At 57.9% G+C, this 15,474-nt stretch overlaps 1 protein-coding gene across 1 annotated transcript; it reads right to left on the bottom strand.

Annotated features, from left to right (window-relative positions):
- Positions 1 to 537: 537 nt before the first annotated feature.
- On the bottom strand, positions 538 to 11,918 carry FOSL1 (FOS like 1, AP-1 transcription factor subunit). Its single transcript, XM_034777975.1, is given in 5 exon segments — positions 538 to 2,021; positions 2,023 to 2,187; positions 2,634 to 2,741; positions 4,619 to 4,861; positions 10,972 to 11,918. Coding segments are annotated over 5 exon segments (969 nt in total). The 5' UTR covers positions 11,101 to 11,918; the 3' UTR covers positions 538 to 1,697.
- Between the last annotated feature and the right edge of the window lie 3,556 nt (positions 11,919 to 15,474).

Here is a 15,474-nt window from a genome sequence, read left to right as displayed (position 1 = left end):
GTCCAGTGGGCGGGAGAGGGGGGCATGGGAGATATGGGACACGGGTGCCACTGATACAAAAGGGGATTGGTTCATGGTATGGCCAGGCCCAGCCCCTGAAAGGGGTGTCCCCTGCAGACTGGGTTCAGTGCACTACAGGTGCCAGCTAGTGAAGCTACACCTCTGGTACCAGGGGCGTGGAGTTGAAGCTGTGCTACAGCAATGTGTGTGTGTGCGCAGGCACACTCCCTTGACAACACAACCAACCCACTGCCCCCACACAACCATATACTCTCCACTCCGTATACACTATTCCCAATAACCCACATGCTCCACCTCATACACCCCCCAACAACACTCCTGACACTCACACATCCTCATATATCCCCCCACTCCCTATATCCCCCAACAAGTCCACCTCCCATCCCACAACTCTATATCTGCCCAATGCCCCCCATGCCACATACACCCCCCCCAACACCCTCAAGTCATATACCAACCAAAACCTACACCCCATCCCTCAAACACACACATGAGCTGTCTCTACTTGTAGCTTTTAATTGTCTCCCGAGACACAAGACACCGTTGGTAGAAAAATACTCTTTGAGTGACAATAAATAGCATAGAAATGTCAGCTCCAACAATGAACACTGTGCAGTCCAGAGCACGCCCTGCGGTTCTGGATCAGCTTCTGGAACTTGGGAGCAAAAAAAAAAAAAAAACCAAAACAACAACCAGTCCTGGTTCTTGGCTGGCCAGCGCTGTACAACCCTGCACACCTGAGGTTGTTCTGGATTAGGGAGTGGGTTCTAGAATGATTGGAGGGGCAGTTTGCAATGTTCAGATGAGTTTTAGAATGAGGGAATTCTGGAACAGTCAGATGGAGGTCTAGAAACAGCAAGAGAGGTCTGGAACAGCTGTGAGTATTCTCAAATGAGCAATGGCAGCCTAGAACAGCTAGACCGGTTCTAGAATGAACACGTTTTGCTAGAATGGTCAGTCAGAGTCTAGAATGAGTGCCTGTTGAACTGGGACATCTGGTTAGGTTCTAGTATGAGACCATGAATGTCTGGGGGGGATTCCAGAGCAATCCAGAAGGAGGTCAGGCAAGCTCTAGTATGTTCCAGGAAAAAAACAGCAAGCACAATGGGAATTTTGGGAAGGTTGCCACATCCCAAAAGGAATGGGAGGGTGGGGCTGCTATAGAACAGACAGGAAGGAGCTGTGGGAGGGTCTGGGATGGTTCTGAAGCACAAGGACATTCTTCGGCAATGATGGTAAAGAGATGGACAGGTTCCTGACTCGTGAGTGAAAGATTCCAGGGAGCCCTGGAATAATCAAACACCGATGGCAGGGAAGGTTCTAGAATGTCATTGAAAGTTCTAGAGCTGAGAGGGAAATTCCAGATGGGTGTAAAATAATTGGGAGCCTGGAATGGAGTGTGTGTGTGGCGGGGTGCTTCTAGAATTATCTAGAATGACAGTGAAGGTTTGAAAGTGGAAGGGGAGATTCCAGATGTGTCTGGAATGAACAGGAAGTTGGGATAATGGGAAAAAGTGCTAGAATGATCGTAAAGGTACCACAGCTGAGATAAATGGTTCCAGAAGGGCCTGGGATGACAGGGAACAGTTCTAGAATTGTCTGGAACCACATGGAAGGTTCCTGGTCATGAGGCTGGTTCTTGAGCAGGAAGAAAAGGGCTGGGGAAGCCGTGCCTGTCAGAGCGCCAGCAGGGTGGGGGAGTTGAGGGAGTCAGATGATTGGTCACCACTGCTGCTCCCACGCCGGTGGGCAGAGCTGCAGGGCTCAGGCGGAAAGGTATGGCTAGCAGGGGGCTCCCCTTCCCCTGGGGCAGGGTAGTTGAAGATCAGGCTTGGAGTGAAGGGAGTTAGCGAGGGTGTGACCATCAGGGTGGGGGTGTGCAGGGCCTCAGGCTCCAGGACCCCGCTGGGGGGAAGGCTGATCCGTGGGGGCACCGGTGGTGGGGGCCGACGTGGGACTGCTGGGGGAGGGTCCGGGGACTCCTGCTTGGCGGGGGGGGGGGGCGGACGGCCCCCCCAGCTCCTCCTCCTCTCCCGAGGACTCATCTTGCACTTTGCACACTGGCCGGTGGGCCTCCAAAATCAGCTCAAGCCTCTCCTTCTGCTTTTGCAGCTCTGCAATCTCTTTCTGCAGGCCTGACTTCTCCTCCTCCAACTGGTCCGTCTCCTGGGGGGGAGAGAGGTCAGGGGGAGGCAGGCACTTGGGTTTTATCCCTGGCATGGGGAGGGAAGTGGGGTCTACTGGTTAGTGTGGGTGGGGGGTGCTGGAAATCAGGAGCTGTGGGTAAAATCCCCAGCTCTGGGTGGGGAGGGGGATCTGGCGGGTTAGCACAGGAGAGGATGGGGGATGAGATGCCTGGTTCTGTCCCCAGCTCTAGGAGTGGGAATGGCACATCTTGCCCTTCAGCCATCACAGTTCGCGTGGCTTTGATCCCATCCCTTGCAGAGCCAGGCAGGGTCAGAATTTGCATGGGCAACCTCCAATGAGAACTGAAGGGGGAGTCAGTAGGAGGACTCTCCCCTCACAGCCAGGGCTGGCCCCAATGCCCCTCCATGGTGCTGGGGGCGCTGTGCTGCAGGGAGTGCTGGGGGGATTCAGTAGGGGGTATTCACCATTTGCAGACAGTCCGTTAGCTCTTTCCTCCGGTTCCGGCACTTTGCTGCAGCCAGTTTGTTCCTCTCCCGTCGTACCCTGCGCCGCTCCTCTTCCTCGGGGGTCATCTGAAGTGGGGGCAAGAGAGGGGCAGGGGATTTCAAATGAGTGACAATGATGCCATATCTATTCCCCTCTATGCTGGTCCATGGACAACTGCCAAGGACCAGGTCCTTGTCAGGCTTTCGCCCCAAGGAATAATACCCACAGGGATCCCTCACAGTGCAGCCACCTCTGGGCTGGGGTATGGGGGGCTTCTTATACAGGGATCCCTAACTCAGTGCTGAGATGAGATTGGGGTACTTTTCTAGTTAGGGTAGGGGAATTAGCTTTGGGGGAGGTATATAGGGATGAGGTGGGGAGGGGAAGGGTTGTTTTGGGGACATGGCAAGCATCCCCAAGGGTTAAAGTCTGGCTCGGGGAGCCAGTCCTCTCTGGCCCCAGTGGCTTCAGATGCTGCCTGGATTCCACAGGCTGGGGTGGTTGGGGAGGGAACACTCCTGGTATGCTGCTGGCCCCAGTGCCCCTTCCCTTCTGAGTCATCCTGTGGCTCCATGACTCAGCATGCTGTCATTTCCTCTCCTGCCTGCCCCCGGGGTGTGAACCCAAACGTCCCAGCCAAATCCCAGCTTCTAAGACTAGAATGAGGTCTAGTGGTTACAGCAATGGATCTGGGAGCCAGGGTTCGAGTTCTAGTTCTGGGAGGGGTGTAGGGTCTAGTGGTCAGATCAGAGGGGCTGGCAGCCAGGGCTCTGGGAAGGGAGTGGGGTCTGGTGGTCAGAGCAGGGGGCTGGCAGCCAGGGCTCTGGGAGGAGTGTGGGGTCTGGTGTGGTCAGAGCAGGGGGACTGGCAGCCGGGACTTCTGGGGGTTATCCCCAGGTCTCTGTGTGGGGACAGTGCTCTGAACCGGCCTTGCTAAGCATTTGGAGAGCTCCGGATGGACAGCGCCCTGTGTCCTGCCCGCGGTTCCGATGTTAGCCACTAGGTGGCCCCGCTGCCCTGTGGCGTTTGCGGCAGGGGGCCCAGCCCTAGGGCGGAATGAGTGCCCCCCACCCTTACTTGGTTCTTGTGGGAGAAAGGGACTCGCCTCCCCCCGACCCAGGGCCGGCTCTAGGATTTTTGCAGCCCAAAGCAAAAACAATTTCGGCCGCCCCCCCCCTTATTTAATTACCCCACCCCCGGCCCCACCTCAACTCTGCCCCTTCCCCAAATCCCCAGCCCTGCCTCCTCCCCCCAGGCTCTCAACCCTAGGAGGGAGGGAGGGAGGGAGAGAAGCGGTGCCGTGCCATGGCCACTCAGAGTCTCCTCCCCCCGCCCAGGTTTGAGAGCCTGGGAGGGAGGGGGAGACTCCGAGTGGCCACGGCGCGGGCGCCACTTCTCCCCCTCCCTCCCAGGCACCCAGGCCTGGGAGGGATGGGGAGCAGCGGCGCGCGAAACGGCCGCTCGGGATCTTCCCCTCCCTCCCAGGTTTGAGATCCTGGGAGGGAGGGCGAGTAGCGGCGCGCGAATCAGCTGTTTCGCGCGCCGTGGCAGCAGCAGTGGAGGTGAGCTAGGGCGGCCGGGGGCACATTTTTAGGGGCGGCATTCTGGCGCCGGCCATGCTGCCCCTAAAGATGTGCTGCCCCAAGCACCAGCTTGTTTTGCTGGTGCCTAGAGCTGGCCCTGCCCCGACCCCCAGCCCAAGCGAAGCCCTGCTTCCCTCTCCCATCTCCTCCAGCTACTGCAAATCAGGGGGTAGCATCCCACTGTCCTGGGGATTTGAAGTGGGAAACTGAGGCACAAAACAACACACACCCCAGATTTTTGTCTCCCACCCCTCCCTTGCTCTAACCCTCTACACCCCCTCCCCTCCTGAAGCTGGGGGTGGAACCCAGGATTCTAGCCTCCCAGCCCCGCTAGGCTAGGCATTCACCCCCTCCCCCACTCCAATAACTACCCTACTCACATGCTCACTGTGCCTCCGACGTAGCCCAGGGGTGGGCCCAATGGTGTGGATGACGCCTGGGCGGGCCCCAGCGGGGTAGGGGCCATAGGGGCGGGGGTATGGGGCAGCCGTGAAGGAGGAGGGCGAGGAGCAGGTGTTGAGCATCGTGGGCCGAACCATCCACTGCAGGTCCTGGCTGGAGGTGATGGTGTTGAGGCTGGGAACGAAGCTGGCAGCCCCTGTGCTCGGAGCAGGGGGGAACTTCTGTGGAGACCAGAAGAGGTGGCAGTTAGAGGAGGCCAGAGGCTGGAGGGGGTGGGGGAGCTAGGTGCATTGTACTCAAAGAGGGTTTCCCATTGCTGTGGGCTGTACAGGGGACAGGACTGACACACGGACCTGGGGAGCAGTTCTGGCTGCAGCTAGCAGAGGGCAGCACTGCCAGCATCACAAGGGCAACTGGTGCTGCCGAATAAAGATCCCCATTGCCATGGGCACCCGGGCATGGGGGAAACATTCCAGTCTGCAGAGGGGGCCCTGGCTTGGCTTAGGGGCCAGGAGCCAGCAGTGAATTGCTCCGGGAGCAAATCCTGAGTCACCAGCTGCATTCAGTCTCCTTGTGACTTCAGAGATCCTTGGAGGCAACATGTCTAGGATGCAGGGAGGGGGGGGCTGGGAATCAGGACCCTGGGTTCTCCTCCAAGCTCTGGCAGGGGAATGGGGTGTAGTGGGTTGGAGCAGGGAGGCTGGAGTCAAGTCACTTGAATTCTCCTTCTGACCCTAGGAAGGGAGTGAAGTGGATATGGGGTGGGTTGTGGGGGGGGGGGGGGGCTGGGAGCCAGGACTCCTGGATTGAATTCCCCACTCTAACCACTGACAACATGGGAGCTCAGGTGAGTCATTGCATCTCTCCTTGGGGAAGGCTCCCTAGTGGTACAATGGGATAACACAGAGAGGCAGGAAGTGTAACAGGCTGATGTTCATAAAGTCAGGGAAAGGAAAGAATTCCTTGCACCATGGGACTGGTGGGTGAAACTCTGCCCTGAGGGATGCAGGAGGTCAGACAGATGATCAGAGTGGTTTCCTGGCCTCAAAGTGACTGGCTTTGTGAAGTGAGGGAAGGGGCTGCTATTTGAAAAAACAAACAAGGAAATTCCAGGTTTACATTTGGGGGAAAAAAAACAATTTTGTTAATGGAAATTGCTAGTGTCCAGCTGAGCCTGGAGAGGACTTCAGAGGTCTGACAGCAAGTCAAATACTACACTGGGGTTCAGGACTCCGGGCTCCTGTCACTGACCTGGGGAAGGGCCTTTCACCTCTTAATGCCTCTATTGCCCCTTCACAGATTATATGGCCAGAAAGGACCATTGTGATCATCTAGTGTGAGCTCCTGCATAGCCCAGCCCCTAGGACTGCCCTGAACTAATTCCTGGTTGAACCAGAGCAGACCCATTAGAAAACCATCCCGTCTCGATTTCACAGCTACCAGTGCTGGCAGTTTGTCTGTTTAGACTGAGAGATCTTTGGGGGCAGGGACTGTCTCTTACTGTGTGTCCACGAAGCACCTGGGACAATGGGATCCCCCTCCCCTCTCAGCCCACAGTCTCTAGGTGCTGCCCTAATACACATGATAACCAGGAAAGAGGTACATGTGCTACTCATGGTACAGATACACTTTAAATCATTGTAAAGTGCATCTTTGTCATTCAACACGTGTCCCCAGGTCCCTGATGAGGCTTCAGAAGGTTCCATATTTAACACTCCTCCACCATCCCCCCCCCATTATTGTCTCTGACAGTTCATTTCACCCTTCACCCTCTGTGACAACACAGGGATTTTCTGTAACATTATTATGAAGCCTCTGTGTTCCTCAGTTTCCCTCTGTACTTTGCATTGCTCCCCAGTGGAGGAAAAGGGTTACATCTGCTCTTGGGGGCAGTGAGGATGGGAGGTGTGGGTGCTGCCTTGATTGAAACTGACCCAGACCAAGAGAGGGTCCAGGGAGACAATGGAAGCGCCAACAATTGTGCAGCAGAGGGAAGCTTCCGTGGGTGGGGTTGTGAACAAAGCTTGGCCCTGCCTGGAGACAAAGAACTGGGAGGTCACCAGCAGAGGCTAAAGAATCGGCTTCTGGACCAGGCTGGCTGCTCGCACCTGGGACTGACGGAGGGTCGGGGGGGAAAAACAGAGTCTGAAATGGAATCGCCTACAGCTCTGGCTTGGCTGGATGGACTATGTCTTAACCTGTAGTTCTCTGTGCTAACCTAAGGACTTCCGGTGCTAGGTTGCAGGTGACTAAAGGCCCCGCCTGTTTGACAAGGGCTGTCTGGCGTCACTGCACATGCATCCTGAGGTGCATTAGTCCCTGAAGCGTGGACAAGCCTCTGACTAGGAGTCTCTCAGCGCAGTGGCTGGGCAGCACACCCGATGTGGCGCAGGAGGGCTAGAGCCCAGAGGCTCAGCCTTAGCGGCGGCAAGGCTGGAAGGAAAAGTGGGGCCCATTGCTGAAGGTGTTCCTCCAAGAGACTGTTTAAAGCCCTGAGCCTGTGGATCTGTGAACCTTCCCACCCCAGTGCTGGTGTGTTGCGGTTGGAAATGCTGTAGGTGGGCTCTAGCTCCCAACAGTCAATTAAGGAGTGGGTGGGGGAGATTCTGTGGCCTGTGTTGTGCAGGAGGTCAGACTAGATGATCATAATGGGCCCTTCTGACCTTAAAGTCTATGATTCTAAACCCACCCTGCTGGCCTTGGGATTTTAAACCCAGAATCGGTGCAGAGGCTTCTATTGGGGTTAAACCTTTGGGGGTCATGGGGTAATCCAAATCCTGATATCTCCATTTTACAGATGGGGAACTGAGGCACAATCGGCAGAGAGAGGGATCTGCCCTGGTTCACAGAGCAAGTCATAGGCAGGGAACCCAGGAGTCCTAACTCCCAGTCCCCTCTTCTTCCCCTCCACCCCCCAACAGTAGACTTGCCTCACCTTCCAGAACTGGGAATAGAACCCAGGAGCCCTAACTATACCTAACTATTAGGCCCTATGTCACCCTGGCAGTGCCCCCTTTAAGCCCTCAGACAAAGCCCCTTCCATCCCATACTCAGCCTGTCTGAATCAATACAAAGCTGTTCTGAAATCCTTTACAGCCCATGCTGTCTCTGAGCATGGTGGCCAATCACTGGCTGGGGGCTCCTACCCTCCCATCCCAAAGGCACAGGCCCTCATAGGCTTTGGGAGAATCCCCACTGGTGATTGGCAGTATAGTGTGTAGGATACACAGCTGCATGGTCAGGATTCCGTTCAGCAGGGGACAGAGTGGTACAGGCACAGCAGCTGGTTTGGTGCAATAGGCAGAGGGGCAGATCCCTTGCTAGTGCCATGCCATGCCCACTGTTTGCCTCCTGCCCAGACTTAGGGGTGCCCATGTGGGTTATTTATTACATGAATGGGGCAGAGCAGAACAGGAAGGTTCAGTGTCACTTCCTAGCCCCATTACCTTTTTAGGATCTGGCGAATATCAGGGGCAGAGCCCAGGCATGGGGCAGAGGAATTCAGCTCCTTGGAGCCAGGACCAAGGGACTGACAGGCTCGGGGGGTGGAGAATGGGATACAGGACCCTTTCCCTTGAGTGGCCGCCAGCTCCAATCCAGCCCCCATGCTGCAAGACTGGCTGGCTCAGGGATATGGGGTCTTCCCCTCTAGAAGGCGCCAGCTCGGATCCAGCCCCAGAGCCACAGCATGACAGCTGCTTCTGTCCCATGCCCGTTGGGTGGCCCCCATGTAAAATTGCTGGGTCTCAACATAGTGCATGGGCCCCGTCCCCACCTCGGCACTAGCCAGTCCTCTCAGCGACAGAGAGACCAAGGGCTCAATGGGGCACAGAGACCAAGCACCTGCCAGGGTGGGTGGAGACAAGACAGAGGGCTCCGTGCCGCCACTCTGGGCGCACACTGGTGATTCCAGCTCCCAGGGCCACTGAGTCAGCATGATCCTCTGGCATGCTCCTGCATGTGAACAGCAGGGTGTGCGCAGAAATCCTGCCCCCAGATAACCCTCCCTGTGTCCTCCCCACCCCTTGACCCAGTTTCCCCGGCCTAGTGGGTCCCTCCCTAGCTCTGGCGTCACGCCCCAGCTCACTGTGCTGCGTACTGGTGCAGCCCAGCCCTGGGGCAGCAGACTGGCCACCCCTTCTGTGTCAGACTGAGAACACCTCCGGGAGATACTGCCCCAGGGACTGGGGACTCCCCCAAAACACAAAGAGGGCTGGGCATGGGAGCAGAGCTTCCCAGGCACTAGTGGTTAGAGAAGCTGGGGCTGGGAGCCAGGACTCCTGGATTCGCTCTGGGAGGGGAGCAGAGTCTATTGGGTTAGAGCAGTGGGGGCTAGGAGCCAGGACTCCTGGGTTCTCTTTGCAGCTCTGGGAGGAGAGTGAGGCCTGGTGGGTTACGGGAGGGGAGGGAAGCTGGGCGTCAGGATGCCTGGGGTCTCTATCCCCTGTGTGGCAGCTGTTCACATGGGGACGGCAGGCACTGCAGCTGGCTTTGGGATGGGGCTGGCAGCTGTCGCAGGGGCGACCTTATGCAAGAGGAAATTGCTGAGGAATCTCGGCTCCCTGGGACACAGGCTGGGGTGAATGGAGGGGCCACCGGGGTGAGCGCAGCCCGTGACTCAGCCCCGCGGGTTCTGGTGACTCACCTGGCATGACTTGGCACTATGGAGCTCCAGCCGGGAGCGCGGTGCCTCGGGAGCCAGCGGAGGGGGGGGGAGCAAGAAGGGAATTCCCCCATTCGCTCTCCATCTCCAGGTCTGTCCTGGTGCCACTTTCTGCCGTAGCCTGGAGCCCCAGCCCCACCCCCCACAACACTCATCCAGCCGTTGGGATCGGAGGGTGTCTCACAATTTGCCAGCGGGAGAGGGCGGGGCGGGGGGGCTGGGAGTGTGTCCAGCCCTGGGGTGTGTCTATCCCCCCCCCCCCACACACACACTGGGCTGCCTGGGTCCCCACCGCTGGCTCCGGACAGCCCAGAGAGGGAGGCGAGTCTTAAACCCTGCCCGGGGAGAGCTGGCAAAACAGACTGGCCCGGACATCCCCCCCCCCCCCCCCCCCGTTTTCAACCCTATGGCTTACGTTCTGGACCCGTCCTGCGGGGCACGGAGGTGAAGTGGGTGCCCAAGAGAAAGGGGAGCAGAGCTGGCACAGAACCCAGGAGTCCTGGCTCCCCCCCCCGCTCTAGCCCCCGAGCCCCCGCTCCTCTCCCTGAGCTAAAATACCGTGTGTCGGTCAGCCCCACAAACCCGCTGAGGATGGACACCCTGGTGCACCTGCTTCCGCAGCCCCCTCCTGGATGGGATAAACTGTGTACCATAAACCCTGTAGGATGACAGCTGGCGAGGAGTCCCCTCCGCTGGTACAGGTGACTCTGGGGTGTCTCCCTGCAGCTGCCACTATGTGGCTGGGCGGGGGCAGGGACACGGACACCCCAGGCCCGTATAGAGCCAGATCACTACAAGGGTCTGTGACCCGGGCACTCAGGCAGCAGCGAACGAGGGGAGCCCCCCCCCCATCGCTCTGCTGTAGAGCGCCGGGTGGGGGAACCCCCTACATTCCTCAGCCATCGGCACGCGAGTGCCTGCGTGCGGGAGGGGGAGGGGGTCAAAGCAGCGGCCGCCACGCGGTGGGGTGAATCAACCCAGAGTATGAGTCACATCCCCCCCCCCGAAACGAAATAGAGAGAGAAAGGAGAGGGCAAGAAAAGAGACGGGGAAAGGCTGGAGCAGGGCGGAAGGGGATCAGTGACTGGCGAAATAGGGCAGAGGTGGCTGGCAGTGCCTAGAGATGTGGAGGAGCAAGGGCTGGACAGAAAGAAAGGGGTGTGTGGAGGGGGTGTGTGTATAGACAACTGGGGATGGGGATGGCTAGAGACTAGATTAGCCAGAGGGGTGGGGATGGGGACAGACTGACAGACAGTGGGGGACAGGGGCGCTGGGACAATTTGTACAGTGGGGGAGCTGAGAGCCATTGAACCAAAATGTAACCCCCAGCACCTAGGGCCGGAGAGGTGTGTATGGGAACAGAGAGACAGACAGAGGAGGAGGTGTGTATGGGGGCGGACAGACAGATAGACGGGGAGCAGACAGCGGGGGAGGTGTGCACCGGGACGGACGGACAGACGGAAGGGAATGTGTGCACCGGAGCGGACAGGCAGAAGGGGAGGTGTGCACCGGGACCGACGGACAGACAGGTGTGTATGGGAACGGGCAAACTGGGAGGTGTGAATGAGGACGGACGGACAGATAGACAGACACAGGGGAGTGTGTGTGGGGACAGACAGACAGACAGACCGACCGAGCTCTCGGCCCCTTGCCCCCCTCGTCCCTTACCTGCTGCGCTGCTCCCGGAGTCCCTGAGGCGGCGGCCGGTCCCATGCTGCGCAGGGCAGGGTGCTGAGGGCGAGGGTTGTACGAGGATCCCGGGCCGTCCGCACTGCCCGCTCCATAGTCCCTGAACATGTCTGGCTCTCCGCTTGGGCCGTGCTGTGCCTAGGTCAGTCCAGTGAGCGCCTCTCAACTGCCTCCCGCCTGGTTACTTTTTTATGAATGGGAACTCCGGGGCTGCCTCACTTTAAGCTGGGGGAGGGGAGGGGCGAGTCCCACCCCGCGCCCTTTTCAAGGCATCAGAGAAGCAGGGAATCCCCACTCCAACAACCCACGCCCGTTCCGCTGGGCCCTATTCAATTAAGATGCACCCTTCTGCCTGGAATCAAAGTTTGGTCAGCCTCTAAAAGGCCAGCAAAGTCAATATTTCCCCCCTGTTCTAAATCTATTTGGTACGGTCCGGGGTGTGACTCAGCTCGGTGACGTAGATATCCATATATAGTATGATTTCCTCCGGCTTGCTGTGCAATAGTAAAGGATTCCCCTCTGTGTTTGTTTCCAAGCTCTGTTTGTTCAAGATGCGTTTCAGAGAATCCGGCTCAAGATAAAAATACGCCCCCCCCCCAGTACTACAATAACAACACCACACAAACACCCACACCTGTACACCACCACACACATCCTGAACCTCACACACGCCTGTACAACCCCCCCCCCACCGTATTACAGCACATACCCTGTACACCATCATCGCACACATCCCTGTACAACACACAGCTGTGCAACAACACACCCATCGCTGCACAACCACACACACTGCACAACTACATGCATCGGTGTGCACACAAAAATACACACAGCCTGCACAACGACGTAAACCTCTAAACAAAGACAGACAGACACACTCACATCAGGCCAGGTATCAGAGGGGTAGCCGTGTTAGTCTGGATCTGTAAAAAGCAACAGAAAGTCCTGTGGCAAAGTCCTTTAAGACTAACAGATGTATTGGAGCATAAGCTTTCGTGGGTGAATACCCACCTAGTCAGACGCAGATCACTGAAGTGGGTATTCACCCACGAAAGCTTATGCTCCAATACATCTGTTAGTCTTAAAGGTGCCATCAGGCCAGGTAGCTTGTTTTCACACGTCAAAGATGCAAAGACATCCTCCTCTCCCCCCCCTCCCCTCCCCCACGTGCTCATGCGGTAAATGAATTCGGGGCTGGGTAGGACCCCACGGGCAATGGGGGGCCCGGGCCGGGACACTCCAGGAGCCAGGGGGCCTAGGAAAGGAATACACAGAGAGAGAGAGAGGTATGCAACAGGGGCCTCCGGTTGGTCCAGAGATAGGAAAGTGTCTGGATGGGGTGGCTAGACAGACCAAGGAGTGTGTTGGGGTGAAGGGAGAGAGAGGGCGTGTGTGTGAATGGATAGATGGGGATGTGCATGGGGATGGGTGGATAGAGGCAAAAGTGGCACAGGGGATGGGGGCAGAGGGTCCCTGTGACCATGCGGAAGGGGGGAGTCAGGGGATAGGGGTCCCTGTGACCCTACAAGGGAAGGTGGGAGGCAGGGGCAGTTTATAGGTGGGACCCTGCCCCTCCGCACATGCCAGCACTGCCAGTTTCTGGGGCTGAGCAGCTGGACCAGACCCAATGATATTATGGTATGCCCTGTGAATCCCCCCAATACCCTCCAATCAGAACAAGAACCCCCAACCCAACACAGGCAGGGACCCCTGCAATCTGGCTGCCCCCTCCCCTCTGCAGTATCAGAGAGAGCCCCTGCCCCCTTGAACAGAGACGCTGAGCCTGGCTCCCCCACCCTCTCCCACTGATGAGAGCCTCAGGTCACCCCTCTGGCTAAGAAACAAGCCGCTTGAAGATACCCTAGCATGGAGAATGGAAGTGTCCAGCTAAGGTGGTGGGCTGGGAGTCAGGACTCCTGTATTCTGTCCCCAACTTTGGTGGTGGTGGTGGTGGTGGGGCTATTGGATTAGAGTGGGGGCTGGGGCCAAGATACCTGAAAGGGAATGGGGTCTAGTGGGTTAAAGCAGAGGGGGCTGGGAATCAGGACTCCTGGGTTCCATACACAGCTCTGGGAGGAGAGTGGGGGCATTGGTTTCTCTCTCTCTGCGTGGGCTGCGGGGGTGTAAATTCCTGACACGGAATTTTCCTGCGGGTTCCTGGAGAGCAATGCAGTAGCCTCTGGTCACTTTCAGAATCAGGAACTGAAAGCGACTACCAGTGAAACTGACAGGGCTGGGCTCCCTGCAGAGAGTGAAAGCATGTCCCGCATGTCCCGCAGGCTCCCCACAGCCACAAGGAGCCTGACAGTGTCATTGGGGGAGCGGGGAATGAAACCCAGGGGTCCTGGCTCTCAGATTCCCCCCCCCCCGTTTTAACCACTAGAACCCCCCTCCAAGTACCAGGGAGAGAACCCAGGGGTCCTGGCTCCTCCCCCCAAGCCTCAAAACAAACAGCTCTTCTGGGAGGTGGCTACAGGGTGGGGGTCCAGTGTCTGTTCCTGTTCCCTCCCCCCACCCAGGCGCCATGACCCCCCTATCCCCCCGTGAGGGTTAACGCTCCCTCTCCCCAAGGAACGGGACAGGATGTGAGACACGGAATGTGGATGATCTCATGCTCCCGGTGACTAACCTGGCAGGAATGGGGGGCAGGGAGCAGCCAGCTGGCACCTCGCCACTAGCCTTGGGGAGCAATGAGAGGTCGGGGACATGGCTGGTTCCCACCTCTGGGTAATGGCCCCCCTGCTCCCCAGTAACCCTGAGCACACAGCAGTGGAGTCACCACAGTTCCCTGGGGACGATCATGGGACAGTGGCTGGGAGGCTGCCGGCTGGGACTGAGGGGCACCAGCAGAGCCATATGAGAAGGGGGAGCCCAGGGCTGGGATAGCAGGGGGCTGCAGGCTGGCACTGAGGGGCACTAGCAGAGCTGGGTGGGGGGAGCCCAGGGCTGGGATAGCAGGAGGCTGCAGGCTGGCATTGGGGGCACTAACCGAGTGCATGTGTCCCAGCCTTTCAAACTGCCCCATCACCTTACTCCATACTTGAAAGCAGCAGCAGTTTCCTGCGGGTTCCTGGAGAGCAATGGAGCTGTGTGGAGGGGATTTCCACAGGCTCCCGCCAAATCATCAGCACGTGGCACTCACAAGTGCTTGTGGCTGCCAGGGATGAGGCAGGTCCCCTCTGTGTCTATGGAGGGAATGGGAGAATGGGCCAAATCCCAAACAGGAGACCGCCGAGAGCTCTGTATACTCATCCACTTACTCACCCTTCCTTTTCCTCCTGACTTTACTCACTCTGGCAACTTGAGGTTTGGATCCCAGCCTAATGCAGCACAGATCCAGGGCTGGGATAAGAGGGGCTGCAAGTCTGGATTGAGTAGCAGCAGGAGAGATGGGGGAGAGGGGGACGACCCACGGCTGGGATAGCAGGGGGGCTTCAAGTCCAGAGTGAGAGCTACCCCTGTGGAATTCAAGGACAACAGGGTACCAGTGTTACCATCTCCTGGGACACTCCAAACAGCTCCCTCTATCCATGGGGCATGTTAACCCCTTGCATGCTAGAGCAGAGGGACCTTGGGTGCTGCAGTGCATGGGGGAGGGGCTGCCTTAAGATCACCAGCCATGTGCTCAGCCCCACCCTCCCCTTAGCTGCCGAGTTGCCAGGGCCACTTTTTGCAGTGGTTCCCAGGGACTATTCCTTCCTCGCCCCCAACCCCACCCAGCTTAGGGGCTTCCCTCTACTCTGAGTCTCAAAAACTGTCAGGCTGGGGCCCCTCAGGATGAGATGGTTCAAGTGCCATTGGCCTGGGGGTCTCTGCCCACCCCAATCTTGGACCCAAGGGCCAGGGGTGTCCTACATCCCTCCCCCAACTCCTCCCAGAGCTGGGAGAGAACCCAGGAGTCTTGACTCCCCCACCCTGCTCTAAGCCAGCAGATCCCGTAGCTCTTCCAGCATCCCAGTAAAACGTCTGCCTGGATTGGCCTAATAGAGAGGCTCCAGAACTGTGCCCTTCACCAAAAGCAGTTTTGCCCCCTCCCCTCACTCTTGCCTCTCCCCATTCCCCTGAAGCCCTTCCCCCCATTCCTACAGGCTTCATGTACTGGCAGTGCTATACAGAATGCAGGGAGAAGATCCCTGGGAGCCAGGACTCCTGGGTTCTTTCCCAGCTCAGGCAGGCAGTTGTATGGCAGCCCCTTAGCACCAGAGTAGGGCCCTCCTTGGGCTTGGGGCAAATGGTGCCAGGATGGCATATTGGGTTGTTGGCACCATGCCCAGCCTGTGCCCTGTCCTGGAGCCAGCGGGGGCATTCAACTCAATCATCTCAGGGCTGGGAGATTCTTGAAGAAAAAAATCAGACTGGGTGAGACACAGAGCAAAGGAGGGAGTGGACAAGGGGCCTTTCTCCTCTGGGGCACTGGCTCCACTCTGACCCCAAGCTGGTTGAGGAGATTGGGCAAGGGGCACCAGGTCCAATCCAGACCCA

The sequence above is a fragment of the Trachemys scripta genome, chromosome 7 (genome assembly GCF_013100865.1).
Source record: "Trachemys scripta elegans isolate TJP31775 chromosome 7, CAS_Tse_1.0, whole genome shotgun sequence".
NCBI classification, from domain to species: domain Eukaryota; kingdom Metazoa; phylum Chordata; order Testudines; family Emydidae; genus Trachemys; species Trachemys scripta.
Note: the sequence above shows the minus strand (reverse complement) of the source record. Positions and strands in the feature narration are given on the sequence as shown.